This window comes from Salminus brasiliensis, chromosome 23 (assembly GCF_030463535.1).
Source record: "Salminus brasiliensis chromosome 23, fSalBra1.hap2, whole genome shotgun sequence".
NCBI lineage: Eukaryota > Metazoa > Chordata > Actinopteri > Characiformes > Bryconidae > Salminus > Salminus brasiliensis.
Window position 1 is genome coordinate 30,858,496 of NC_132900.1, and position 26,877 is coordinate 30,885,372.

At 45.7% G+C, this 26,877-nt stretch overlaps 1 protein-coding gene across 1 annotated transcript in view; it reads left to right on the forward strand.

Annotated features, from left to right (window-relative positions):
* The window catches only part of ift80 (intraflagellar transport 80 homolog (Chlamydomonas)), an 81,964-nt gene that overhangs the window by 43,614 nt on the left and 11,473 nt on the right, over positions 1–26,877 (forward strand). Inside the window, exons 9-15 of the mRNA XM_072669131.1 lie at positions 13,194–13,373; positions 16,909–17,027; positions 17,198–17,272; positions 18,609–18,772; positions 20,311–20,375; positions 25,253–25,388; positions 25,818–25,965. Of these exons, the coding sequence (XP_072525232.1) occupies positions 13,194–13,373; positions 16,909–17,027; positions 17,198–17,272; positions 18,609–18,772; positions 20,311–20,375; positions 25,253–25,388; positions 25,818–25,965 (887 nt within the window). The remainder of the gene's footprint in view (positions 1–13,193; positions 13,374–16,908; positions 17,028–17,197; positions 17,273–18,608; positions 18,773–20,310; positions 20,376–25,252; positions 25,389–25,817; positions 25,966–26,877) is intronic.

Sequence of the window (26,877 nt, forward strand, 5' to 3'; positions counted from 1 at the left end):
TTACCCCCCCCCTTTTGATACGTATCAGAACGTCCTAGTGAAGATATGCACTGTCTGAGACAGGAGTGCGTGTCTGTGTGTGTGTGTGTGTGTGTGTGTGTGTGTTTGTGTGTGTGTGTGAGTGTGAGCGTGTAAGGACTGTAGAGTAGAGTATTGGCAGGTCTCTTGCGATAGGAAACGTATTGGATACGGGAGCAGCAGTTAACCCGAATGTCTGGTTTGAATTTCAGGGCCCGTTGTTGCCGCTCTGCAGGGCCTAATGCGATCAAAGCGTGGTGCCATTGGCCGTCGCGAGTGCTCAGCTTTTATGTGTGTGACCTGAAGGAAAGGGTGGACTCTAAGCATGGCTCCTGAGACACAGTACGAGCTTGATAGTGAACGATTCAGTGATTCATTGAACCGCATAAAGCCAAACTGAAAAGCAGAGCCTACACTGATCAGACATGGCCTTCAGAGTGCTTCAGATTGGGAATGCGAACAACTGGTCATCTTAATTATGACCAATTCTGATTCATTACATCTTACATTGGCGGCATTTGGCTTCAACTGTTTACTCAGAAAATAGCCTTAGCTAGTTTGTAGAGGCAAGAACCCAGAAGATCCCTCTAAGCTTAGATACTACTAAATACAGACGTCAGTGTGGAGACCATAATACTCCACATACGCTACACTCTACTATACAAGTACTAATGGAAGAGCTGAGTCTTCAGCCTGGGTTTGAACACAGCGAGTGACTCTGCCGACTCTACCCAGGGGAAGTTCGCTCCACCACATCGATGCCAGGACAGAATGGGGTGTAAGAAAATATCGATATATTCATTTTTTGAGACTTTCATACATATCTATTTGGAGGTGGGAAGCATCCCAGTTGGCCATTAAGGAAGCACCCGAGAGGCATCTACATCTACATATCAGGTCGCAACAGTGATGACCAGTGGGTTCATCTGAGCCACCTTATACAACAAGAACCACACGATCTCCAGAACATCAGGCAGCTCTTGTGGAGGCAGGTCATGGATAACCAAGGCTCTCACTGATGCTCATGGAGGTCCCACCTCACGACTTGAAGGATCTGCTTCTAACGTTTCCAGCACCTCCAGAGGTCTCTTGGGGAGTCCATGCCTGGAATGGTCAGATTTGTTGTGGTGTCAGTAAGAGGGACCTGCTCCACACTAGGCATGCTCTTTTTGTGTTGTCTGTATGAATGATATATATGTAAATGTCCGAATGTTTGTGGACACCCCTTCTTATGTTTGATTTTTAAATGAGCACACACACACACACACACACACGCACACACACACACCAATGCCAATAGAGTAGGACTCTCCGGAGCAGGTCAATAAACATCATGACCCTATTGGCACCATGCTGCCTAATAATACCAAGCGTGGGCTAGCAGAGGGGTATAAAGCCCCCCAGCATTGAGGAGCTGTGGAGCAGTGGAAGAACTGTGTTCTCTGGAATGATGGTGGTGGAGCTCCATCCAGTACTTTTGGGATGGTCAGTATGATATATATGTAAATGTCCTGCGCTCCTCCAGAAAGCGCTTCCAGACTCAGGCAGCTGAAGTGCTGTATGGGCTGAATGGGGGTTGCTTTTGCAGCTTGGTTTCAAGTACTGCCCACCCTTAATTACCCAGGATTAAACCGCCAGGCTGTGCTGGACCCTCCAGGCCCTCCAGGACCTGAATTGGACACCCCTGGTTTAGTAGAAACTGCATCACAAACCAATTAGATTGGATTACATTTGTTTCTTTTAGTGGACCCAGATGTGTGAGGCCATCAAGGTACCTCTTAAGCAGAGCTCATCCCAGCCTGAGGCCCCTCTGCCCAGTCCTCCCAGAACACAGCAAGACCTCCCTGCCCAGCCCCCACTCTGGGTAGGCCCCCTCCTCCTTAACCAGCTCCTCAGCCCAGCTTGAGCACAACCCACCCCACCCCCCCCCACCCCCACCAGTCCCCAGCCCAGAGCTGGACCCCAGCACTCAGGGGTCAGCGCAAAGCGACATTTACAAGCTCTTCTAATTTACTGAGAGATTGATGGGGAGGACCTCCTTCTCCCATCTCCCCACCCCCACACCGCCTTTTACACGGCTCCAACTTTTACTCAGTCTCTCCCTCTCTCTCTCTCGCTCGCTCGCTCCTTATACCTCTCTGCCTCTATCAGGCTTTGTCTTTTTTACCCCTCGCTTACTCTTTGTGCACCTCTCTCTCTCTCTGTCTTTAAATCTGTCCGTTCTCTAATACTACTTCTGTCTCTCTCACTACCTTTCTTTCATTCTCTACCCAGCTCTCTCTCTCTTACTTTCGCTTATACCTCTCTCTACCACCTTTTGTCTCTCTCTTTCTCTCTGTCGGTTCCTCTCTCTCTAGCCACATCTCTCTCTCTCTCTCTCTCTCTTTGTATCTCTACCTCTCTTTCTCTCAGTCTAATACTCTTTATGTCTCTTACCCCTCTCTCACTCTTTATACACCCCTCTCTCTTTCTCTTTTAATCTGTCTCTCTCCCTTTCCCTCTGCCTTGCCATTAATCTCTATCCATTTATCTCTCTCTCTCTCTCTCTCTCTCTCTCTCTCTCTCTCTCATTGTGTCTCTACCTCTCTCCCTCCGTCTACCACTCTTTATCTCTCTTACCCCTCTCTCTCTTTTTATACCTTTAAATCTCTCGCTACTTCTCTCTCTCTCTCTCTCTCTCTCTCTATCTCTCTCTAACTATTTCAGTCTCTCTCACTCTGTTTCTGTCTTTCATCATCTCTCTCTCCCCCCCTTCTCTCTCTGGCTCTGTATTAATATGAGCTGTATGTGCATGTGTGTGTGTAGTATGTGTAGTATGACGGGTGAGCCTCCGTGGTAGTGGGACAGGGCTGATACGCTAAGATACGATAAGAAGTGACAGAAGGACTGCAGCATAAAGAGAAGATGAGCCTCTTAAGCTGTCAGATTCACGCCGGTCTCCGACTCTCCCGCTGTTTGTTTTTGCTGCTCTGTGACTGAAGGACCTCAGAGCAGTGCTTTCAGGTCAGGTTCTTTCTCCTAAAGCCACAAGCAGGAGATTCAGGAGAGGCTTCTCTTACGCGCGTGGCAAACCCCACCTTTGGAAATCAAATGTTTGTCTAAAGTATGTGGACACTCCTTCGTCTTAGTGAGTTTGGCTGTTTCAGTCACTCTCATACAGCCATGCAGTCTCCTTCAAAAAAAACAGTTTGACAGTTTTCCAACACATCAGTTTTTCAGTTTTCTGCCTGGCTAGAGCTGCCCCAGCCGACTGTGAGTGCTGGTATTGCGAAGCCAAATGCACTGGAGCAAAGCAGCAGGGCTGGCTTCGTATTGGCATTTGTATTTGGTTGTAGTTGTGAGAGTTTTGGGAATAATAATAGAAATTTAGATTTTGTTGAGAGTGTTGTATCATTCTGATTAATTTACTGGTTTCATTCTCTTGCTGGGAACCCAGACTTTTCAATCTCAAAGCACTCTGCACCCCACCTTAAAGCATTCCCCGCAACTCCACCTGTGTGAGGACAGGCCAAACTGGACCCTCAGAGTAGTCTAGCTCTTGTTTAAATGCTGAGAGCACATACAAAGAGCTTAATAGCGTTTAAACTGGAGTAGAGAGTTAGTTGTGTGTTTGGTTAGCGATTCATTAATTAGTGGGTTTGGCTGTGTCAGCTACTCTCATTGCTAACAGATGCATCCAGCCATGCCGTCTCCTATGAGAGACATCAGTAATATGGTGGGGTGGTGATCAACATCCAACATCCAACATCGTGACCTCACTGACCTCACAGTGCTTTTGTCGCTAAATGCAATCAAATCCAGCTCCAAAATCTAGTAGGAAACTTTCTTCCCTGGACAGTAGAGACAGTTATTTAAACAAAAGCAAGATTAGCTCTTTTTAATACCCTTAATTATGGAAGAAACAATAAATGAGCAGGTGTCCCAATACTTTTGTCCATATAGCGTTTGTGTTTGTCTTGTTCCTGTTGTGTTTACATAGACGTAGCATGTGTAACCAAGAAGATTCAGTGTATTGTGTGTGTGTGTGTGTGTGTGTGTGTGTGTGTGTTTCCATGCGGTACCTGTCCTGCCAGGCTGTCTGTAACGGAGGAGCGAGGCTAACTGAAGCCAGCTGGGCTTCTCCCTCCGGCTCCACCAGCCAAGCTCTCCTAATTTATACCACTAGCCCAGCGCAAGCCTCCCCTCCGCCTGACAGCATGTGTAAACACTGACTTTGCGTGTGTGTGTGTGTGTGTGTGTGTGTGTGTGTGTGTGTCACATGCCACCCCGTCGATTAGCGTCCTGTGAGGAGAAGCAGAGCAGGCTTCTCTCGGTCAGCGCCGACATATTTAACGTGTCTGATGTAATGGGGCTGAATCAGCAGATAGTTCCACAGGGAACCATTAGACTCCAACATGTGTCATTAACCCCTTCCCCTCTCTCTCTACACACTCCTAGACCAGGTGGAGAGGCAAGGGAAGTACAGGACAGGCGGAGGACGTTTAAATACAGCTCCTCTGTTTCAACATAAAGCTGATGATCATATTATTAAAATATATTCATGATTATTAGTTCATTGCCTTTGCCATTGTTTGTAGCCGCCTGGCCAGTTTTAATTAAGCTGTATATTTTTTGCCTCCACCAAAAATGAACTTTGGATAATCTGAAATTTAGAGTGGTATCAGATCTTTACTTAAGAAAACGTCATTAAAACTATTAGCTATTTAACTAAATTATACAGGAAATCTATCTTATGGAATTTGTGTAGACTTTCAAAAATGTAATGGAACCACACTCTCCGATCATGACCAAACTTGTTGTACCTGCCCGAAGTTTAATACCGAAATAACCTGTAAAGTTCGGTGGACATGTGCCAATAGAGGGCGCTAAAGTAGTAATTCCAGTTGTTTCAACTTTTTTCGTGAAAGGCCTCAATGTGCTGAGTAGTGCTTGGACCCCAGAAATTGCTGTTGACAACATATATGGAAAGGTGAGGATTGGACTGGGTGTATTTTTTTTTCTGTTACATAATGAAGCTGATGTTAGCATCGTAGAAAATGTGTTGTTTACAACTTTACTGGTTTCAATTAGTTACATATAATTACATCTATCCACCTGCCTTTAACCTTTCTATGCTTTGGCCGAAAATATTTACAGAAGGCTGAACAATCCTATTTAGACTAATTGAGCTTTGGTCAGAATATGTAATTCAGAGTGTGATCACATATCTAGTTGGGAAGACTTTACTATTAGATGTGTTTTACTAAGTATAAATGATGGGAAATGACCTGTAAATCTGGGTGGACTTGTGTCAACAGGGGGCGCTAAAAACAGTAATTCTAGTTGTTGCAACTATTTTCACAAAAGGCCTTAAAGTGCTGAGTTGTTCTTGAACCCTAGAAATTGCTGCTGGTGGCTGTGTTTTTAAATGGGTGTCTGAAAGCTCAGACTGTGAGAATAGACTGGGTGTAGTACAGTTAGCTTCAGTGAGCTAAACCAGAAGCTCAACATTTATGTAGCGACTCTAAACCCCAGACTAAATTGAGTGAGACTTCTACCAACGCTTTCTAAAGCTTGTCCAACCTCACGACAGTTGCTAGGGGGAGAAATTGCCTTGGTGGGCGGAGCATGGACATGGCCAGTTCTCTTTGTGAAGCAATGGCTGTCATGTGTGGGTGGATTTACACATGCTGTGGGTACAGTGGAGCCAAATATGGCGATGGTGTGTAGCTGGTAAGAAGACATTCATTGTTCGCCAGCAGAAAGAGAGAGAGCCGCCTAAAGCTTGCCCGAGCCGCGGATACAGAGAAGAGAGGGAGAGAGTCTGGCGAGGGAGAGAGACTAGCGCTTTGTTTCCTTTTAGCGTTTGGACTTTACTGCTTTCTCGCTCCTCTCTCGCTCTAATAAGACTGCAGTATGGAGAAGCAGCCGGCTCGGAGCACCTGCCAATCCTAATGGCAAACGTATGTGCAGGCAGAGAGGCGAGAGCAGAGGAAAGCTCCCCCAAAAGAGGGCAGCAGCGCTGGCCGAGTGAGACAGATTGCATCGTCCCCGATTGTGTGTATGTGTGTACATGTATTTTCTTGAAGGCCGAGGCTGTGGAACATCTACAGTGGTTTGAAGTTTAGCAGATTCAGGTCCAGACAGTGAAAGGCAAAGTGGGAAGAGTGCAGCAGTGGTGTGCAGTGATACTTTCTAGTGAGACATTGCTTTCTCCTCAGAACCCAGATCAGTTTAGGGACATCATAGCTGTGGTACAACGGATAACACCACTGCCTGCCACTGAGCTACTACGGGGGTTCGATTCCCGGTCTGGGTCACTATGCTGCGCTACAGTTAAGAGTCCTTGGGCAAGACTCCTAACACTACATTGGCCCACCTGTGTAATACGAGTAACCTCGTAAGTCGCTCTGGATAAGAGCGTCAGCTAAATGCTGTAAATGTAAATAACTGTTACAACCATCATGTTGATTTACTTTCTTAACAAGCCGTTAAATGTAGCCTTAACCCTTTAACCCTCCAAGGCTTATCACACGCAGATAAAGGACTGGTGTGGCTATTCTTTAGTAATAGAGGCTTGTAATAACACTCTCACCCCCGTCTGCTGACCAGAGGCTGGTATAAATAAGCTACAAGCGTTACTAGCTGTTATCGCCCTCTGCTAGCACTCTGCCACTAATTTATGCTAAATGCTAAATGCTAAAGTTGGCGTTAGCTTGCAGCGGCTACATTCTGAGGACTGAACACGTAAACTGGAAGCTCTTTTGTTTTGTCTTGTTTTTATTCCTGTTTTGCTTATTATTATTATTATTATTATTATCCCGTGTCGACCAGTGGATGACGGGTTCCCCTTTTGAGTCTTGGTTCCTCTCAAGGTTTCTTCCTCTCGATCCGAGGGTGTTTTCCATGCCACTGCTGCCACTGGCTTGCTCAAAAGAGGCTCGAACCCGGATCTCTGTAGAGCTGCTTTGTGACAACATTCGTTGTAAAAAGCCTAACGAAATAAATCTGAGTTGAATTGAATAGAATTGAATAGATGCTGAAGCACTGACGTTGTGTTGTTGGGCTAGGCTAGGTCATGTTCACCGCTTCCACACTGTACAGAGTTTTGTGCCATCACAGTCGCACTGCCTCGCCGCATCGAGCAGCGAGCTGGATACAGTGCCCCCACCGTTGCGCCCCACCGTCCGTATTTAACCTTTAGGGTCTCCAGGTGAGCCTCAGCCAGTCTTTCTCAGCTCGTATCCACTGATGTGATGTCACACACTCCGACTGTCTCGGCCTCTGTGTCCTCTGCTCCATAAATTCACTCTAATATACATATACTCCTGCTCGCTCGCTCTCTCTCTCTCCCAACCAGCACCAAGAGAATAGGAAGTGCCTGGAGGTTAGCCAGGATCATCCCTTTTTGGTCTTTTGGTTCCAATAAAACTTGTCAGCAAATCTGCTGCTGAATGATCCACACACACACTCCCTCTCTCTCTCACACACACACACACTCACACACTCACACACATGCTTGCACTGCCTCAAGGTGCATTTTATTTATTTAAATGTTTTCGGTTAAAATGAGGGTCCCGTTACAGCTGACTCTGACCAGCGGTCCAGTGTGCACAAGTGCTGGCACCGTTCCACTGGGTGGGTGGGTGGGGGCTGTGTTTTGAGCAATAGCTGTGTGGGGATATGATTTTATTAGGTGTAAGCCATGATCTGGATATGGACTGAGCGCTACTACCCTTTTTTCAGCCTGCTCCCCTCCCTGTTTCTACCCTCTACCAGTCGGCCCTCAGGCGGAGCACCCTGCACAGAGGCCCCTTGATTTGAAGACCACTTTTTTTGGTGCCTCCTATTCATAAAGGGACGGCAGTTTCGGCCCTTATTCTGAATCTAGCTGATTATTTATTGGGTTGTTAGGTAAGCTCTGATTGGTTGTGTACATTTACATTAATGGTATTTAGCTGAAGCTCTTGTCCAGAGCGACTGGAGCGAGGTGGGCCGTTGTGGTGTTGGGAATCTTGCCCAGTCCTGTCCAGCATAGTCACCCAGACCGGAAACCAAACCCCAGTCTCCCAGATGGAGTGGTAGCTCGCTGGCAGGTAGTGGTGTTATCTGTTGCACCACACCAACCACCAGTCAGCCATAACCTCTGCCTGCACCATGGTATTCTATATTATACTATAATATATAATACTGTATTATATATTATAGTATATATTTATAGCTGCTGTGCTCGTGGTTAAATCCAAATAAGCAATAAGAACAGCGAATGATGTCTGTGTATCTGGGTGTATGTGGAACGAAATTGACTAGAATAGACATTAAAAGGGCTTTTTGGTAAATTCATGTAGGAGCATAATGCAAAAACCAACATACTTCATATAAATGAAGCAGAATCCAGAAGAAATACATAACAGAATGCTGATAGGATGAGGGTGGGCCCACAACGAAGGCCTTTTATAGAAGAGTGACCTAATATCCCTTCAGCAGGGCTTGTGGTTAGTCCACCGCACTCTGCAATAGTCCTGTAGTCACAGTGTAGTGATGAGGTGTGTATTCTGAGAGCCAAGTTCAGTCTTTAAGTTCTGCCGATAAGGGCTTTTTCCTCAGTCCCTCACACAGATACACCTGTAATAACCCCACGGCCAGTCAGCGCCAGTGTGTGGACGTTGCAAATGTGTCGTATCGTACTTTCCATTTACGGGGAAGTTTCTGGAAAAGCAGGGAAAAGATAAATGTCTGATGGATGTAAGCAAAAGCTAAAAATAATCTGAAAATAGTGCCAAACACATCATGTGGTGGAACCTGATCCTGAGTTACATACACGTTTAAGAACTCCATTAAAGTAATGATGTGCTCTAGGGCTGCAGAAAAAGTCCAGAGCATAAACCAGAGAAAGCTCAAGGCTAGAAAGTGAAAGTGAGTTGGGAGAGGGAGAGACTGATAGCGGGTCATGCGGAGGGAAGTAGGCTAATTCAGTTTAATCCACTCCACTCTTATTTATGTCGGCCTTTTTATTGTGCCAAAGCAGATTTTCCAGAACTACGAGTCCAGACCCTAATGAGTGCCGTCAAAGGACTGGACTGGAGACCATACCACTATACCAGTCCCCCCACCACCACCACCCTGACACCAGTACCGATCTTCACTGTTTCAGTTTATACCAGTAATACAACCTTCTATTAATAGCCGCTGTGCTTCATGTCCAATCGGAACACAAAGCTGATGCTCCCACGTTCAGATTGGTCACATGATTTAACAGATATGATGAAACTCGCAAATATCGCATATCAGCATATGTCCAAATATTTCTGGACACCCCTTCTAATGAACGCATCAGCTACTTTAAGTTGGCTGCATTGCTGATAGAGATGTGCAAAGGTGCACACACACACACACACACACACACACACACACACACACACACACACACACACACACAGCTTGTCCAGTCCACTGGAGTCCACTATTGGCACCATACTGCCTAATAATGCCAGGTGTGGGCTAGTAGAGGGGTGTAAAGGCCCCCAGCATTGAGCTGTGGAGCAGTGGAAGAACTGTGGGACGAGTTGGGGATGATGAGGTGGGGTGGCTTTGCATGTGTCAGAGTAGACATGGTCTGTTGGGGGGGGCACGGCAGTCCTGCAACATGAACATGCTGACAGGAGTACTGCGAGTGTACAAACGAGGTTGACAGGCACTCGGATGAGGCTAAGGAAAGATGTGTGAGTAGCGCTAATTGTGCTTCTGGAGAGGACGTCTGTTTGAGAGCTGGCTCTGGTCTTCAGAGCACCGTCCCCTTCCACGTCTAGCAGCTCGGGGTCCACTGCTGTCTCGCCCTGACAGCTTTGACAAGTAGGCCTGTACAGAAGGGCTGTGGGATTTGCACCATGTCCAGGCCCACTAACTCGACTGCTCACGAACGTGCCATATGTGTGTTTCCACACACACACACACACACACACACACAGCCACTTTCTGCTGTTCAGGATGATCCAGCAGCGCTGGCAGTGATTAATGCTTTCTGTCTCTGCTTCTTGTAAATGCTCACTGTGTGCTCGGTCTCATATGCCCTACACTCCAGCAGCAGCGACACACACATACACTCCTCCAATATACACACCTGCATGTGCACCCTCCTGCTGCCCTATACGGACACCTACATATACACACACACACATACACACATACACACACACACACACAAGTCTCCTTCTCTTGCAGTGGGAGCCTAATGGCTCAATGTGCTAAAAGCATTAGGCCAGCACAAATCCAAAAAGCGCTCCTCGGACCCGCTATCATGTGTCTTGGCTCATTGCAGTCTGGTGTATACATTGAGCTCCATCTGTGAGTCACCCGTCCCCTCCAGAGAGCCCTAAAGCTCGGCCGTGCTGCCATGTTTGCAGAAGAATAGATGGAGCACTATTATTTTAAAACGCCGTCCATTTCGGAGGGCCTGGTGGAGCGGGTCCAAGCACAGCGCGGCCTTGTTTTGAAAAAGGTATATAATAAAAAAAAGGAAACTTCAAAGCCTGGCACCGGCCTTTCCGTGCGGCCAAAGCTGTTTATCTTTGCTGCGCCCACCTCCGGCGCAAAAAAAGGCCGAAAGTCGTTTCGGGCGTGCGATTTATGTGGAGGCAGGTGAGGAAGGGAGAGAGGGAGAAATACCGGTCGGGAGAGGAAGAGAATTGAAAGGGAGCGCCACCTTTGATACTCTGGTCTTGAGTTGTGTGCGGACTGGTTGAAAGCGCGCTCTCGGCGGCGGCTGCGGCAGCTATTTCGGCCTGCAATGCGCTCTCGCGGGAGGCAGGAAGTTGACCTAAGGAACGCTTCTATTTTCGCCACCGCCTGGCTTTAAATAGCGAGCCGGGCGGAGTGATCAAACGCCTCCAATTCAGCCTGTCGACTGCAACCTTTCGCCTTGATTGACCGGAGCGGAAATAACGCCTCACCTCGGAATCTCAAATTAAGACAGAGTCCTTCTTGTGCGCTGATAGGCGGCCGCCGCAGGCAGCTGCGAGGCTGGCGGCTTTATTTTCGTTCTTTGCGCGCCGGGGTTAGCTCGGGCTTTCTTTCTTCTGCGGCCAGCCACCTGCACACATTACGAAAAAAGGCTGATTATGCCAGGTCAGGGGTCACGGGATGGATGTCGGCGGCGTTTGCGGCCGGGTGGCACGTGGGGGAATGCCGTCATGTTGACTACAGAGAGGGGGATTGTTCCAGAAGGATGGAGAGGGAGAGGGAAACGGAGCGGGCCGGAGGGAGGGAGAGAGTTCAGAGAGTCTATATGGGTCTATGCATGTACTGAAGAAGGGGAGATCTGTACAGTGAGCAGTGAGATATATATATATATATATAATTTATTACTTTTTGATGTAATCTGAACGGACCAATAGAAATGCTCCAAAATGACTTGCAGTTAAATCTTTTTCCACTGACTTCCATTAGAAGTTAAGAAGGTTTTCTGAAGACAGAGTTACAAACTTTTTGGGTGCCAGCAGCTATATATATTCCTTGTAAAGAAGTCCTGCCAATAGAATAGGACTCTCTGGAGCAGATTAACACCGTGAACTTACTGGCACCATGCTGCCTAATCTTAGGTGTAACCCCCCCCCCCCCCCCCCCCCAGCATTGAGCTGTGCAGCAGTGGAAGAACTGTGTTCTCTGGAATGCTGGTGGTGGAGCTTCATCCAGTACTTTTGGGATGAGTTGGGGAGTTGGAGAAGACAAGGCAACCATATTTACCATTTGTGTCATAGATGGAATTTGGCTTCTGCTTTTATCCCATCCGTGCAGTGAACACACATTGAAACACACGGTGGGCGTCCATTGCTGCAGCACCTGAGGAGCAGAGAGGGTGAAGGGCCTTGCTCAAGGGTCCAACAGTGGCAGTTTGCAGAGCCCAGGTCTCGAACCCACAACCGGAGTCTCTAACCGCTGAGCCACCACTGCCCCGGATGAGGCGGGGTGGTGATCAAATTTTCACACTAGAAAGCCTTCCTCTCTGGATAGTAGAGACAGTTACTCCAACAAAAACAGGATCAACTCTTTTTAAAACCCTTAATTTCAGAAGAAACCGTGAATAAGCAGGTGTCCCAATACTTTTGTCCAGATATTGTGTATATATATTTAATATATGTATATATTCCTCAGCTTTGGTCATCGTTCTGGGTGAATCAGCTTCTTCACTGTTCCTTAAACCGCTTAATGTAGGCTGTACCGTGGACTCTAAATATAATCCGTAAACACCGCAATTACACGAGTGTCTGCAGAACGCCTCCAAAACCGGCACTCGATTCCAAACCAACAATAGCAAAGCCTCGGAGCTGGGACGCTCTCCACTTCACTTTATAGCACCTGAGAAACCAGAGGCTGGCTAACAGAGCAGACCCTGTTCAGCCACACTCTGCGGCCCATCGCATGAACGAGGGGCAAAGGGCAGTTGGGAGGGCGAGGGTTAGGAGGTTAAAGCTTCCTCCTCCAGCACTAAGCTGAGCAGCAGTGGAAGAACTGTGTGATGGTAGTGCTCCATCCAATACTTTTAGGGTGAGGAGGTGTGGTGATCGATCATTCAGCATCCTGACCTCACTAACACTAGCTCTTGTAGCTGAATGCAATCAAATCCTCACAGCAATCGTCCAAAATCTAGAGACAATTCCTAGAGACAGTTACTCCCACAAAAGCAGGATCAGCTCTTATTAATTCTCTTCATTCCTGAAGAAACACCAAACAATGAATGAGCAGGTGTCCCAATACTTTTGTCCTTATAGTGTATAGGCTGTTTGTTCAGAGGTGCTCAAATATATCCTTAAAGGATATTCACACACACTGAGACACACACAAACGCCTCCTCTGGGTGCGGCTTATAAATGAGTGCAGCCGAGTGTGTGTTTACAAGGCCGAGCACTGGACTCGGGGCTGGAGCAGAGCCATGCAGCATCTCACAGTTCCCACCTATTACCACAGAGTACCAGACCTATTCCACCTTTCTTTAGAACTGATAAATATTGTGTATCATGTCTTTAAATATCGTGATATAATATTTTTACCAAATCGCCCAGCCCTAAAGGTAGTCGGTACAACCTGTAGTGTTTCAGCGTGTCCCCGTCTGATCCACCACGATTTCAGATGTCTTTGAATGTGCTTCTTCCAGCGCCTGTATTTTTAACTCTCCCTCTCCCTCCCTGCCTCTGCCACAGTGGTCGTATGCTCTAGAGAAGCCCAACACAGGCAGTGTATTCAGTCTGGCCTGGTCTGCGGATGGAACTCAGCTGGCAGGGGCCTGTGGGAACGGACAGGTCATCTTCGCTCACATCGTGGAGCAGCGGTGGGAGTGGAGGAACTTCGAGATCACTCTCACCAAAAGACGCACCATGCAGGTACTGTGTGTGTATGTATGAGTGTATATCCACTGTCCACTTAAGATACTCAAAATGAGGACAGTATTTTAAAATGATGATGTGTCTGATCCTTCCCCCGTGTGCATTTAAGAGAGACACGGGGTGGAGGTGCTCATGCTGTGGGCGAGGTCACGCTCTGCAAACAGGTGGGGAAAAAGTTTGATTGAAAGACAGAGCAAGTAAACCTGGATGAGCCAGTCGGCTAAATCTGCCTGTAAACAGTAAACAGAAAACCTTCTAAGACCGTTCCCTCGAGATATGAGGCTTTGTCCTCTGAACAGGTGGATTTGAGCCTCAGTTATCTGGAACACGGCCTGTGCTGTGGTGTTTAGCCTGCTAGCTAACTTATCTAAGCCTAGATAGCCGGGTACGAGTCCAAACCCAGCAGAACCGGCCTCTCCTTTCTCCATTCTGTTCCTCCCAACACCAGTCGCTTCACTTCGCTCTCTCAGACCCGAGATTTTATGGTCAGCACTTGTGTCGGGGTCAGCAGTTAGTCAGCAGCAGCTGCCCTGGGCCGCCAGAGACTCGGTGGAGCTGTAGCTGAGCTAGCTAAGCAAAGGCTTAGCTGTGTGGTGAGAAAGCTTTAGCTGTGTGGTGAGGAGACTGGTATCCTGCTAACCAAGCTAATGCATTTACGCGTCCACAGCCGGAGCTCTGCAGAGTAAACTTTAGAGAGTTCAGACGCGAGCTGGACAGCGCTTCTCAGTAGCAGTAATCGGCCTGTTTCGCATCTCGCCGTGAAAAAAACAAATGCGCTGTCACTGATCCCAGCTTGGCTTTGATCGAGGCCTGCACAGCGTCAAGCTCAGTGGCAGCATCCTTCAAATCCTCTCAGCTGTTCCCAGCTCTCACAGACCTGCTGAAAGCTGAAGCACAGAGCTCGGCAGTTCGGTGCATTGTCCTGGGATCCGCGCAGCAGTCAGGCAGCACCCTGTTTTTCAGATCGTTTCCCAGCAGTGCGGCGCAGTCCGTGGGCCTTCGCAGTGCTGGACTCTCTCCGCTGGCTGCTCCTTCAGGTGTTGGGAATGGGACACAGTCTGTTTCAGTATGACGTATTAATTGGACCAGCATCCATGTTGTTGAGAACCTTGACCATGTTGTTCAACTGATGACTTTTTGATGAGCTTTTAGATGTATTGTGCAATAAGGCCTGTTGTTGCAGATTAGACAAGCAAATGTCCATTACTAATTACAGGAGGACAAAACGGGTAAGTCTGGCTCTGGCAGTTAAGGCACACTGCATCCAACAACAGCAGCAGCAGGAGAGGAAGCACTGTGTACCTGTGTACCTTAACGGCCCCTTTACCTCTTAATTTAGACGCTAAGGAGTCATACTTAGTAAGTACAGGGACTTCTGTACAAACCGGTGAGGCTATTCTTTGGTAATAGAAGTTTGTATTAACACCTTCAGACTCTTCGAACCTCTGGCCATTTAAGGGGTTAAACCAGCACAGTTTGACCACACTTTAACCCTTTAACTTTCACAGTAGCCATAACCTACACAGCACCGGTTCTGGTTGGTGTTCCTCAGCTGAACTTTGCACATTGCTATACATTACTGTACTTGCTTAAGAGCGCCATCTACCCACCCGGAGAGAGTGCAGCCAGTTTAGCATGCTCTTCTCCAGAGCGACTCACAAAAAAAATAAAAGCTTGTTTGTATCGGCTAGGATCCAAAAGATCCCTCTAAGCTAAACTCTACTAAATACAGAAGTCAGTCTGGAGACCACGATACTGAACATACTCTACTCTACACTCTGCCTATATACTCTCAGAAGAGGAGGGTCTTCAGTCTGGGTTTGAGGACAGCGAGCGTTGGACTCTGCTGTTCGGACACCCAGGGGAAGTTCGTTCCACCACTTCGGTGCAGGACAGAAAAAACTCTGGACGCTCGTCTTCCGTGGATCTTAAAGGATGGCGGGTCGAGCCGAGCCGGACTTGAAGCTGGATGGACTCCTGGTGCAGATCGGCTTTTGACCATCGCCATCAAGTACGGAGGGGCTGGCTGGTCCAGTCTTGGCTTTGTAGACCAGAGTCAGGGTTCTGAATCTGATGACCTGGGCAGCAGCTACAGGAAGCCAGTGAAGAGAGAACGCAGCAGAGGAGGAGTTACATGGCAAAGCCTTAATTGTGCTGGTTGCTGATGGCAAAGCGGTGTGGCTTGGGATTCGAACTCGTGACCCCAGGCGCATTAGACCCTAAGAGGCCTATTTCTGAAATATTCCCTAAATATTAACTAATCTGAATTGAGCCCCATTTATTAAATAATCTTTTTTTTTAGCTTCATATCTCGTGTTATGTAACAGGCTTAGGAAAATCAGAAGACTTAGAAGCCTGTCCTGTAATTAGGTGAAGTTTACATGGTTGAGTGCAGCAGCGGTGCTGGAGTAAAGGAACTGGCCCATGTTGAGAGTCTGTAAGCTGTAGCTAAGTTGTAGTGTGGAGTTGACATGTCCTTGGCTTTAGTGAGGGGGGATGGTGTGTATGTGTGTGGGTTTTTTTGTGTGTTTGTGTGTGTGTGTGTGAGTGTGTGTGTATTCCCCAGGCTTCAGTACTTGAGCCCTTGTCTTATGCCAAAAGCCTCTGACTGTAGCACAGTGACAATGGCCAGCTTGTGTGGAAGCCCCTGCTACTGGGGTGTGTTTAAAGTCAAGGTGTTTTTTTGGGTGGGGGGTTATGTGTGTTTTACGTGCACCTTTGCATGCAAGTTTACATGTGTACACGTACACACACTCACATTCACTTGATATAGATATAGCCATTGCTGAGTCATGTTTGCAAACGCCAAATAACCCTGTGTCTCATGTCAGTGGAATGGTGTGTGTGGGGGGGTTGAGCAGTTCTCTCAGAGTTTCCTTCCAGTCTTCCAGATCGCAGCTTCACCTCCACAGTTCCCCTGAACTACCATTTTCAAAATAAGCTGAAAGCTGACAGGTCCTTATAATAATGCTAATTTGCTAATCAAGATCTGACAACCTAGGGTGCATACACTATATGGACAAAACTATTGGGACATCTGCTTATTCATTGTTTCATTGTTTATGAAAAAGAGTTTATCCTGCTTTTGTTGGAGTATCTGTCTCTACTGTCCCGAGAAGAAGGTTTTCTGCTAGATTTTGGAGCAGGAGCATTGCCGTGAAAATGTGATTGCATTCAGCAACAGCAGCTTTACTGAGGTCAGGATGTTGGATGATGATCACCGCCCAACCTCATCCCCAACTCCCCAACTCACCCCAGAAATACCGGATGGAGCTCCACCACCATAATTCCAGAGAACACAGCTCTTCCACAGCTCAATGCTGGGGGGCTTTATACCCCTCTACTAGCCCACGCCTGGTAATAGGCAGCATGGTGTCAATAGGTTCATGATGTTTATTGATCTGCTCCAGAGAGTATTGTTTGTAGATTTTTCTTTTTTAGTTTTTTTAGTTTAAGTTTGACCTTGTTTGTGTGTGTGTGTGTGTGTGTGTGTGTGTGTGTGTGTGTGTGTGTGTATGTACCTGTGTTTTAGGTGAGGAATGTTTTGAATGATGCTGTGGACATCCTGGAGTTTCGGGATCGGGTCATCAAAGCATCCCTGGCTCATGGTCACCTGGTAGTGGCCACCTCTCTCCAGTGCTCCGTCTACAGGTGTTGCACAATAACCGCACTGACCACTTCTAGCTCACTGATCAGTTCGTGCCCACTCCTGGGTCAGATCCTCCATTCTCCTAGTGCAAACTCTTAATGCAAACTTTTGAACCTATACTGTTATTTTATATTTTAAATATATATAAAAAGTTGTTTTTGCTCTCTTACAGCACTAAGAACTGGAACACACCGCTGATCTTTGACCTGAGGGAAGGCACGGTCAGTCTGATCCTCCAGGCTGAGAGGTGAGCCTTTATTTTTTTTTCTCTTCTCCTTCTGTCCTGCTCTCTCTCTCTCTCTCTCTCTCTCTCAATATTTAGAAATCAAGCCAATCCTGATCTTTGTGTTTCTGTAAATATTAAATATGAGCTAATCCACAACAGTGAACAGCAGTAAAACTACTATTTTAGTACCAGCTTCTAAAATCTGACTAAATTCGAATCTGATCTACTTTTTAAATGACTGATGTCTGATGTTTTAAACTCCTTAGTGTTTAATATCTTCCAGTCCAGTCTGACTGAAGCATCACTGAAAGGTAGAGCAGCATGTGAGCTGTAGAGGCGGTAGAGTAATACTGCAGGATTTTACACTAATATGACTCTATGGGTTACGCAGCGTTACGCTCACAGTACTGGAGAGAGGTTCTCCTCCTGCAGCTCCACCACCAAAGCTCCATAGGGCAGTAGCAGCAGCAGCGTTCCGGCCCGGAGTGGGAATGACGGAGACGCCATTCTCCCCCTGTTACAGTTAGAGGAGCGTCAGCATCAGTCTACAGCTGCCAGTTTAAGCTAAAATTACTGCATAATGTTGCTTTAAACGAACTGCAACATAAACCTAGTTCTACAGCGTAAGGTGAGGTTAGGAAAGGCCATGTTCAAATAAATGGACCCATTTTAAACTACACGGATGTCAGAGGTGGAGGCCAAAGATTGAAATGTAAGAAGTGTAGCGAGGTTTCTCACAGTACGCCAGAGCGCGAGGCGGCCGATTCATCGAGAGCTGAGCGCTTAATTGAATAATCACCACAGCTCTAGTGTTATTATATCGTATTTCTCCGCGTGCCCCTCCTTCACCCCGACTCCTGCTGTCCAGGACTCCCCTGTCACACACCTGCCAAAGCAGCGTGAAGCGTTGGCCAGCAGCGCAGCGCATTTGAACCGAGACCTGCTCATGTGGAAAAGTGATCTCCATTAGTCATTGCCTCTAATGGTTACACTTCTCCAAGATTATTGTTCATCAGCTCGGCGAAACCAAGCTCTTGGAAGGCCGGGAGCTTTTCTTCCCTTTCTTATGAAACCTTGTTTGGAGGGAAGGCAATTGCCGGTTTGGGTTCATTGTTCTAGTCCAGTTTGGGGGGAAAAACACTTTGCTACAGTTGTGAAGTTTTAAAACAACGGTACAAATTACAGACTCTCCGCCCTCTCTGTTTGTTTAGGGAGGGTTTTTTTGAAAGGTTCAATTATGGCTGTGCTATATGGTGAACCCATGTGCTCCATATTTTCCTCTCACTACCTCATATTTTTCTCTCTCCCTTTTCTTCTCTCTGTGTGTGTGTGTGTGTGTGTTTTCTCTTCTCTGCAGGCATTTTCTGTTGGTGGACGGAGGAGGCATCTACGTGTACTCATATGAGGCGCGCCTGGTGTCCACCCCGAAATTCCCTGGCATGAGGACGGACATCCTGAACGCGCAGTCCGTCTCATTAAGCAACGATACCATCGCTATACGGGACAAGGCCGACGAGAAAGGTGCTGTACACTAGCATTCCGGGTCCTGCCGGGTTAGACAGTACTGAAAATGACTGGGTTACTGTTTATATTGTGTGAGTGAGACCTAGTCCAAAAATATCACAGTTTAATGATATCACAGGTTTATAAACCTGGAAAAATGACAGGAAATAATATTTTACAATTTCCAAAATCACCTCTCATACATTTAATCCAGCGTTCCACAGTGGTGTTATTCCTGAACACTACCCTCTATGCAAAACGGGACCAATGCAGTACTAAAAATAAAGGTTCCTTAATTTGTAATGATATCAGAACCCGTTTTGGTGCTATATAGAACCATCTACAACCAACGTGAAAAACCCTTTAACCAGACTAATCAATATTTAGGCATTCAGATTATTCCTTGAGTTGCCCTAGATCTTTATAGAGCTGAAGAACCCATTTTTAATGGGCAGTTTTAAAACCTCTATGATCAAAATTCTTTTTTTTTTTTTTGTCTTCTTATTTGTAGTTTAACAGTGAGGTAAACCCTGACCAATAAAACCTGGTCTGAGTGACCACAAGAGTTTTTTTGTGTTTGTTGTTAGAAATGTTCAGAAATCCTCATAATCAGATTTCTGAGGTAGCATTAAATCAGCATATCGCATCAAACTAACCCGAGACAATTATGCTTCTTTTATTTGTACTGACAGACCTAATGAAAAATTACGAAAGCAAAGGTCCTCGTTCATTAATATGACTCGGTTTCTGCTCTTATGTAAATATTATTAATATATTATATATCGTCGCTGTCAATTTAGACGACTCTGTCTTTGCTCCTGTCCTATTTTCAGATTTTCACTTTTCTCCATAATTGAAATATGGCAGGTGTTCTTTACACTGAATCAGAATTTCCTGATAAAAGGACCAATAGAAATGCTCTAAAAGGACTTGGAATGAAATCTTTGGTAACACTTTGATTGGATGGTCCATTGCAGATGCCTCGTAGATGTTCACCTGACATTCAACTAACATTAAGATGAACATGTATTAAATGCAACTGAGCTCTAAGCTAAATGTAAACGACTGTTTATTCTGTTTAGGGTTAGGTTTAGGGCTAGATTTCAGGGTAAGGTTGGGGTTAGGTTTAGGGCTAGATTTCAAGGTAAGGTTGAGGTTAGGGTTAGGTTTAGGGCTAGATTTCAGGGTAAGGTTGAGGTTAGGGTTAGGTTTAGGGCTAGATTTCAGGGTTAGGTTGAGGTTAGGGTTAGGTTTAGGGCTAGATTTCAGGGTTAGGTTTAGGGCTAGATTTCAGGGTTAGGTTTATGGCTAGATTTCAGGTTAAGGTTAGGGTTAGGATTAGGGCTAGATTTCAGGGTAAGGTTGAGGTTAGGGTTAAGTTTAGGGCTAGATTTCAGGGTTAGGTTTATGGCTAGATTTCTGGGTAAGGTTGAGGTTAGGGTTAGGGAAACTGGACATTTCAGTTTCCTGGACTGTGATTAAGGCTAGTTGTGGACCAAGCTTAAGCTTTTTCTGGGAAACCTCCCCGCATGATGATATTCTCTCTTCTTTTCCAGTCGTCTATCTGTTTGATGCTCAAATAGGAAAAGCCATCGGTGATGGGAAGCCTTTAACTCATAAGGTAAATGAAGTCTGTTTTCTCTTAAATTTCACACATGAACAGTAAGGTGGCGATGAGACAGCACTGGCCTACACTCACGCTGGCTCGGCTTTATCTGTCTGTTTAACACGGTTTAAACTATAATCAGTAATCCTAGAATTTACCTACTAGAATATACAAGGATTCTGTTTTAATAATATATACAATACAATACAAGAAAACGCTTAATAAATCACCGCATTCACATGAACTCACAAATGAACAAACCTGGAGACCTTATGGGTCATTTTCCTGGACTGGGATCCAGGCTAGTTCTGGGCTAGCCTGGGAATCCTCCCCACAGTGGTTAAATCAGCACACATAGAAGCAGCTCTGCATTACTGTAGGACAGTGAGAAAGACTGTGGCAGAATCTAAAATATGCTTTATCATCATGCAGATTCCCAGCATGCCCCTGCTGATACACTGAGCAGGAATATTGGAATTAATTTTCTTTCATTTTAATTCATTTAGAGCCACGGTTCCCAAAATAATTCACAAATTCGTAATTCTGTGTTGAATTCAATAAATCACTGCAAGAAACTCAAGCTCAGCTCACTGGTGTCACTTCATACTAGTATACTGTACTAAGCCTTGTCATCTTCTAGTATTTAGGCAACTCCACACAGCTCACAATTGATTTATCTGGTGGTTGGTTATTTTTAATTGATTGTTTATTTATTTTTTTAATTTTCCGATTTATTTTTGTTATTATTGGTTTAATCATTTTTATGTTCTGAATATTTCTTTCTATCTTTCTATTCACTAATAATAATTTATTTACTGGATGTTCTTACAGCTCACCTTTTTATTTGTTATTTCTATATTTTCAGTCTATGCTGTCTGAACACTGTACGGCTATGCTGTCAATGAGGGTCACCTTCCGCGCTATTCAGGGTTTAAATAAAGGGTGATCGATTGGTTGATTAAATCCAGGGACCCCCAGGCAGTCCACGGGCCAATAAAAACTCTGACATGAGCCGTGAAGACACGCCACTACACTTATAGCTCGGCAAATCAACAGAATTTCTAGTCCAGAGACGACTACATCAGCCTTTTTATCGAGATCAGCGACAGTCTGCCTCAAGGTTCTAGCAAACAAAGCCATGCATCTGCACACAGATCACCATGATTTCACCAGCAAAACAGAACAAAGGGATTTTTCCAGGATTTTTGGAAGTGATGCCTCCAGAACGTTTGAGAATCCTGCTGTGGAGAACCAAAAGCGGTTCCTGTAGCGGTTCCTTCCACTTTTAATATCTTCCTTACATGTTTATTAAAGTGTGCTCAGGCAGTGTTGTGGATTTTCTCAGTATCCTCAGGACTGTGCTTTCAGAGTTTGAGAGATGTCTGCAGGTTTTAGCGCCACCCGGAGGACAGAGCAGGACCTGAAGGACTTGAGAATGAGTTTAGAGAAGGAGAAAAGGACAGGAGAGAGAAGGAGATGGAGGAAGAAAGTAAAGGAGAGGGTGTCTGAGGCGGGTGGTGGGGAGTTTGGGGTGGGGGGTGAGGGGGTTGGGTAGCCAGGATCAGCAGTTACTGTTTGTCAGCATCTGCTTGTGTGCCAGCACTCCTCAAGTGCAGCTTCAAAACCCAGGAGTGTTAAAGTGAGAGCCAGCTGGACTTGTCCTGTGCACACACTCATCCAAACTCCCCCCACACTCCAACACACTCTGTCTCACCCTGCCTCACCTCTACAATACAAGCTCCCAGTGACGCCTGTGAGAGTGTGTGCGCTGCCTGTCACGGTCATGGGCTGTCTGCCCGAATTTCTTTGTGTGTGTGTGTGTGTGTGTGTGTGTGAGAGAGAGAGAGAGAGAGGGGGGGGAGAGAGAACAGCCAGGACAGCCTGGTCCTCTCTCAGTCCATTGACTCCTTTATTTACTGTATAATGGTGCTTGCTACCAGATGAGTAATAACCGTATGCTAACATGCTTGTGATTGTAGAGGAAGATGCACTATATGTCCAAATGTTTGTGGACACCCCTTCAGCTGCTTTAACGTGCACCCATTGCTGACTCAGACGTGAATGCACACCCACAGCTTGTCTTGCCCCTGTAGAGAAAGCAGTACTGCCAATAGATTAGGACTCCCTGGAGCAGATAATAAACATTATGACCCTACTGGCACCATGCTGCCTAATGCCGGCCAGACGTGGGCTAGTAGAGGGGTATAAAGTCCCCCAGCATTGAGCTGTGGAGCAGTGGGAGAACTGTGTTCTCTGGAATAATGGATGCTGGATACTTTTGAGATCATCATCCAACACACTGACCTCACTTACTCTTTTAGCTCTTGTGGCTGAATGCAATCAAATAACTCACAGCAAGGCTCCTCCAAAATCTATTAGAAAGCATTCGTCTTCTCTGGACAGTAGAGACAGTTACTTCAACAAAAGCAGGATCAGCACCTTTGAATACCTTTGGTTTTGGAAGAAATGCTAAATGAGCAGGTGTCCCAATAGTTTTGTCAATATCGCGTGCTTATTCTAATACTAGAGTTTTACTGAGCTCAATATTATAAATATCGGTGCTTCGTCAGCAGCTTTGTCATTCAGTATCGGGCGATAATATCAAGCAGCTGATATATCGGTCAGGCCCCAGTACGGATACAGACTTGCCCTCCCTGATCTTTCATTCTCATTGTCTTTCTGCAGAGCCCTCGTTATTCTCAGGCCTGTTCTCCATACAGGACCTCATAGAGGGGCTGCTCTCCTCATTAGCATCAGCTGTGAAACAGAGGCCGCCCTCGGCTCTGAAGCCAGCTACCCGAGCAGGGAGGCGGCTGTCTGAAGCCATCTGAGGATGACACTCGACGCTTGACCCGTCACAGACTCCTGCGCCCTGGCCCCTTTTTGCCGGAATGTGCCATTAGATATGCATTAATGGAGTCCTGTCCCTGAACTAATTTCGGGATTAGCCGCTGGGCAGTGCTTTCGGGCAGCATGTAAAATCGCTCAGCAAGCGCTTCGTGCCAGCACATCGTCGTGCGCAGCGTCTATACCACATGTCCTCGCCCTGTCTGTGGCTGTCTGTGTACCACATATCATGTACCACGCACTAGTAGCCAAGGGCCGGTTCCCGGCAAGGCCTATCCCGCTTAAAAAGACTGAAATACAGGCTGTAAGCAATCTGCATGCTTCATCTTACCACTCCAACTGTACTGTGAAGATTCACGTTAAGCACCTGTTATGATCATAACACTCAGTTTAAAGGGCAGTAAATCTGGTATTTATAGGGGGAGTCTGGCAGTGTTGGGAGATGGAAGAATGCTTGATTCTTAGGTCTGAATGTGGTGTTTTAGTAAGTAATCAAATGTACACAATATTTCCATCATTCTCAAATTTGGCTGAGCTTAGCGGTGGGCAGAAGGACAGTATTCATTATTATTGTATGTGTATGTGCTTGTTTTTTCAGCATATGGGGATTAATATCAACTGTTTCATTAGAAATAGGGCATCATTAGTCTAGTCTTACCGGGTTTAGTTCTGTACAGTGTGTTTTTAAGGTTGAATTAAACTTCCTGTGCTCAGGTCTGTAGATGGTGACCTTCCATTCTACCGAAGTTTATCTGAATGATTTGCAAAAAATCATTTTTGTCAAAAATGTTGTGCTGGAGCTGCGAAGTTAACACTGCTAACAAACACTGAGGTCCTAATAGACCTAAACCTCCTCAGACTGGGTCCAGACCCTCATCAATGCGGTGCAGAAATTATTATATGAAATTATCACTATTAATCCCAGCCTGTACATTATTGACAGTCAACTTGAATTAACATTTAATAATTAAGTATAATCTTCAATTTAATGTTTACTCGATTAACAGTTCATTAACAGTCTATTAACAGTAAGTCAATTGCATAAAGTATATATTTTTTGTAGAATGTCATTTCAGTAATTAAACAAACTAACAAAAAGTGTCCCAGTATTAAGATCAGCTCTGTTACGTCTTTTAAAAACGAATAAAATCTGCAAATTGATTCTCTTAACAAAAAAAAAGTGACCTGCACTCAATGATGTCACTTCCTGTGCTGGAAAACATGTGGAGGCAGTGGGATATGTCAAACTTCTGATCTCCTTTAATCTCATTAAACAGTTTTAAGGAAAAATCAACAGTATAAGAATTATTTGTCAGATTTGTTGTTGTGAAATTAAGAGAATCACATATTCAGTTTTTAATAAACGATTATGTGTTGAAAACCCATAAAATTCGGTTGAGTAGAAACTAGTTTGAGGTTAGCAGAAGAAGTTACAGCACAAAATGTTGGAAAACAGCTGTTACTGGTTTAAATGATTGTTATTGTTGAGTTATGATGTACCCACAATTCTAGAATAGGCCACTTATCGTGTATCGTGAAAGTCTGCCAGGCCTAGTTGAGCAGTAAGATGGGTTTGGTTTCATATACATATATGATCATGAGAACTTGCCCGGTTATGTCAAACAGACACTGTTATTCATGTCTAACGTCAGTTAACGGGACTGATTTGTTACATGCTGAGCAACCTGAGCCTACTGTTAATGAACTACATGGGGAAATATGCCAAATTCATGGCATCCAGTGGCAGTAGCGATCACTGCTTACGTGGAAACGTGTCGACTTACACTTAGACTCGCAGTGCATTTTGGTCCACGTTCAGCTCAAGCAGTGAGCTACGCTGTTCACTAGAAATTACCAGTGCATTGTGGGAGATTGTAGTACCCTCAAAATCACGCTCGAATTCCACTTTATTCCACTTTTTTTTCTCGGTATGATCCCTCACTAGTGTGAATAGGGATCCATATCAGTCACAGACATTGTTTATTGATTGATTGATTGATTGAAGTGTTCCTGACTTTGATCTCTTCCCTCTTTCTGTCTCTCAGATGGAGGTGATGGAAATAGCTCTTGACCAGTGCGGGCCCTCCAGCGACAGGAAGGTCGCATTGATCGACAAGAACCGTGACCTTTACTTGACCTCAGTGCGGAGGCTGGGCAGAGAGCACAGTGTGCACAAGATTGGTGAGACTGAGATTAGAGATGCTTGTTGTTGTTGCTTTGTGAGCTACACTGGGAGAAACTGTGTAAGGCGAAGGCTCTGCCCTGTGCTTTTCTGTGGTGGTTGTTGTGTTTATTTGGGATTAAGCGATGCATTGCCCTTCACCCCACTGCCTATTCTCTCTCTCTTCTAGTGAGCAGTTGTACAGTTGTTGTATAACTGTACTCTGTTATTATCTGATTGTATATTCTTCTTAGTAAAAACACATTTGCATTGCTGGGCGCTCGATGTTTTCCATTTTCCATACATTGTAATCATGTTTCGACATCTGTAATGTGCTGAAAGGTCTCCAGTCAGCAGTCGTTACTGTTAATGCACTCAATTTGCTCTGCTACTCTCTCTCTATCTCTCTCTCTCTTTCTCTGTCTCTCTCCTTTGTTTTTCTTTTTTAGGCACTATGGTTCACACCATGGCCTGGAACGACTCGGCCAACATCCTGTGTGGAATCCAAGACGACCAGTTTGCTGTGTGGTGCTACCCCAGTGCAGTGTTTGTGGACAAAGACCTGCTACCCAAAACACTCTTCACCAAGGACAGCAGGTAAGACACAAACACAGACGCATACTTACGCATATTTACATTTACAGCATTTAGCAGATGCTCTTCTCCAGAGCGACTTACAGAAGAGCTTCACTGTTTACTGAAGAAAAACCTCAGCTAGTTTAAATAGACTAAAATTCAGAGCTCCTCTAATCTTAAACTCTACTAAACACAAGTCAATATGGAGACCATAATACTCTTCTCTTCGTCTGAGTACTCTCAGAAGAGGAGGGTCTTCAGTCTGGGTTTAAAGACAGCGAGCGTTGGACTCTGCTTTTCGGACACCCAGAGGAAGTTCGTTCCACCACTTCGGTGCAGGACAGTAAAAAGTCTGGACGCTCGTCTTCCGTGGATCTTAAAGGATGGCGGGTCGAGCCGAGCTGTACTTGAAGCTGGAAGGGCTCTTGGTGCAGATTTTGACCTTTGACCATCGCCATCAAGTACAGAGGGGCTGGCTGGTCCAGTATAGGCTTTGTAGGCCAGAGTCAGGATTGAATCGGCTACAGGAAGCCTTATTATATGACATGCATTGACTTCCTGAGGCCTACCAAACAGATCTGCACTTTTTTTTAATGGTTCACATTAAAAATATACATATTGGCAGCTGAGCTTTGAGTTATGGTATTCGTAGTAGAGTTGATGGTCTTATCTGGACCTCCACAGTTCCCCTGAACTGCTGTTTCTCAATAACAGTCCACAATGTAGAAACCATAAGCTTACAACACCTGGCTTTCTTCTAGTCTAGCCTTTATCTAGCTTGTGGGCATTGTGGGCATTGAAACTCAGGTAGGGACTTGAACCCAAGACCCCAGCACTGGGAGGCCTGGATGGCCAACCACCAAGCCACCAGGCTGGCAGGCTTTGTTAGGATCAGGAAAGATGATGCTTTTTAAAAAAAATTTTTAAAGCTTT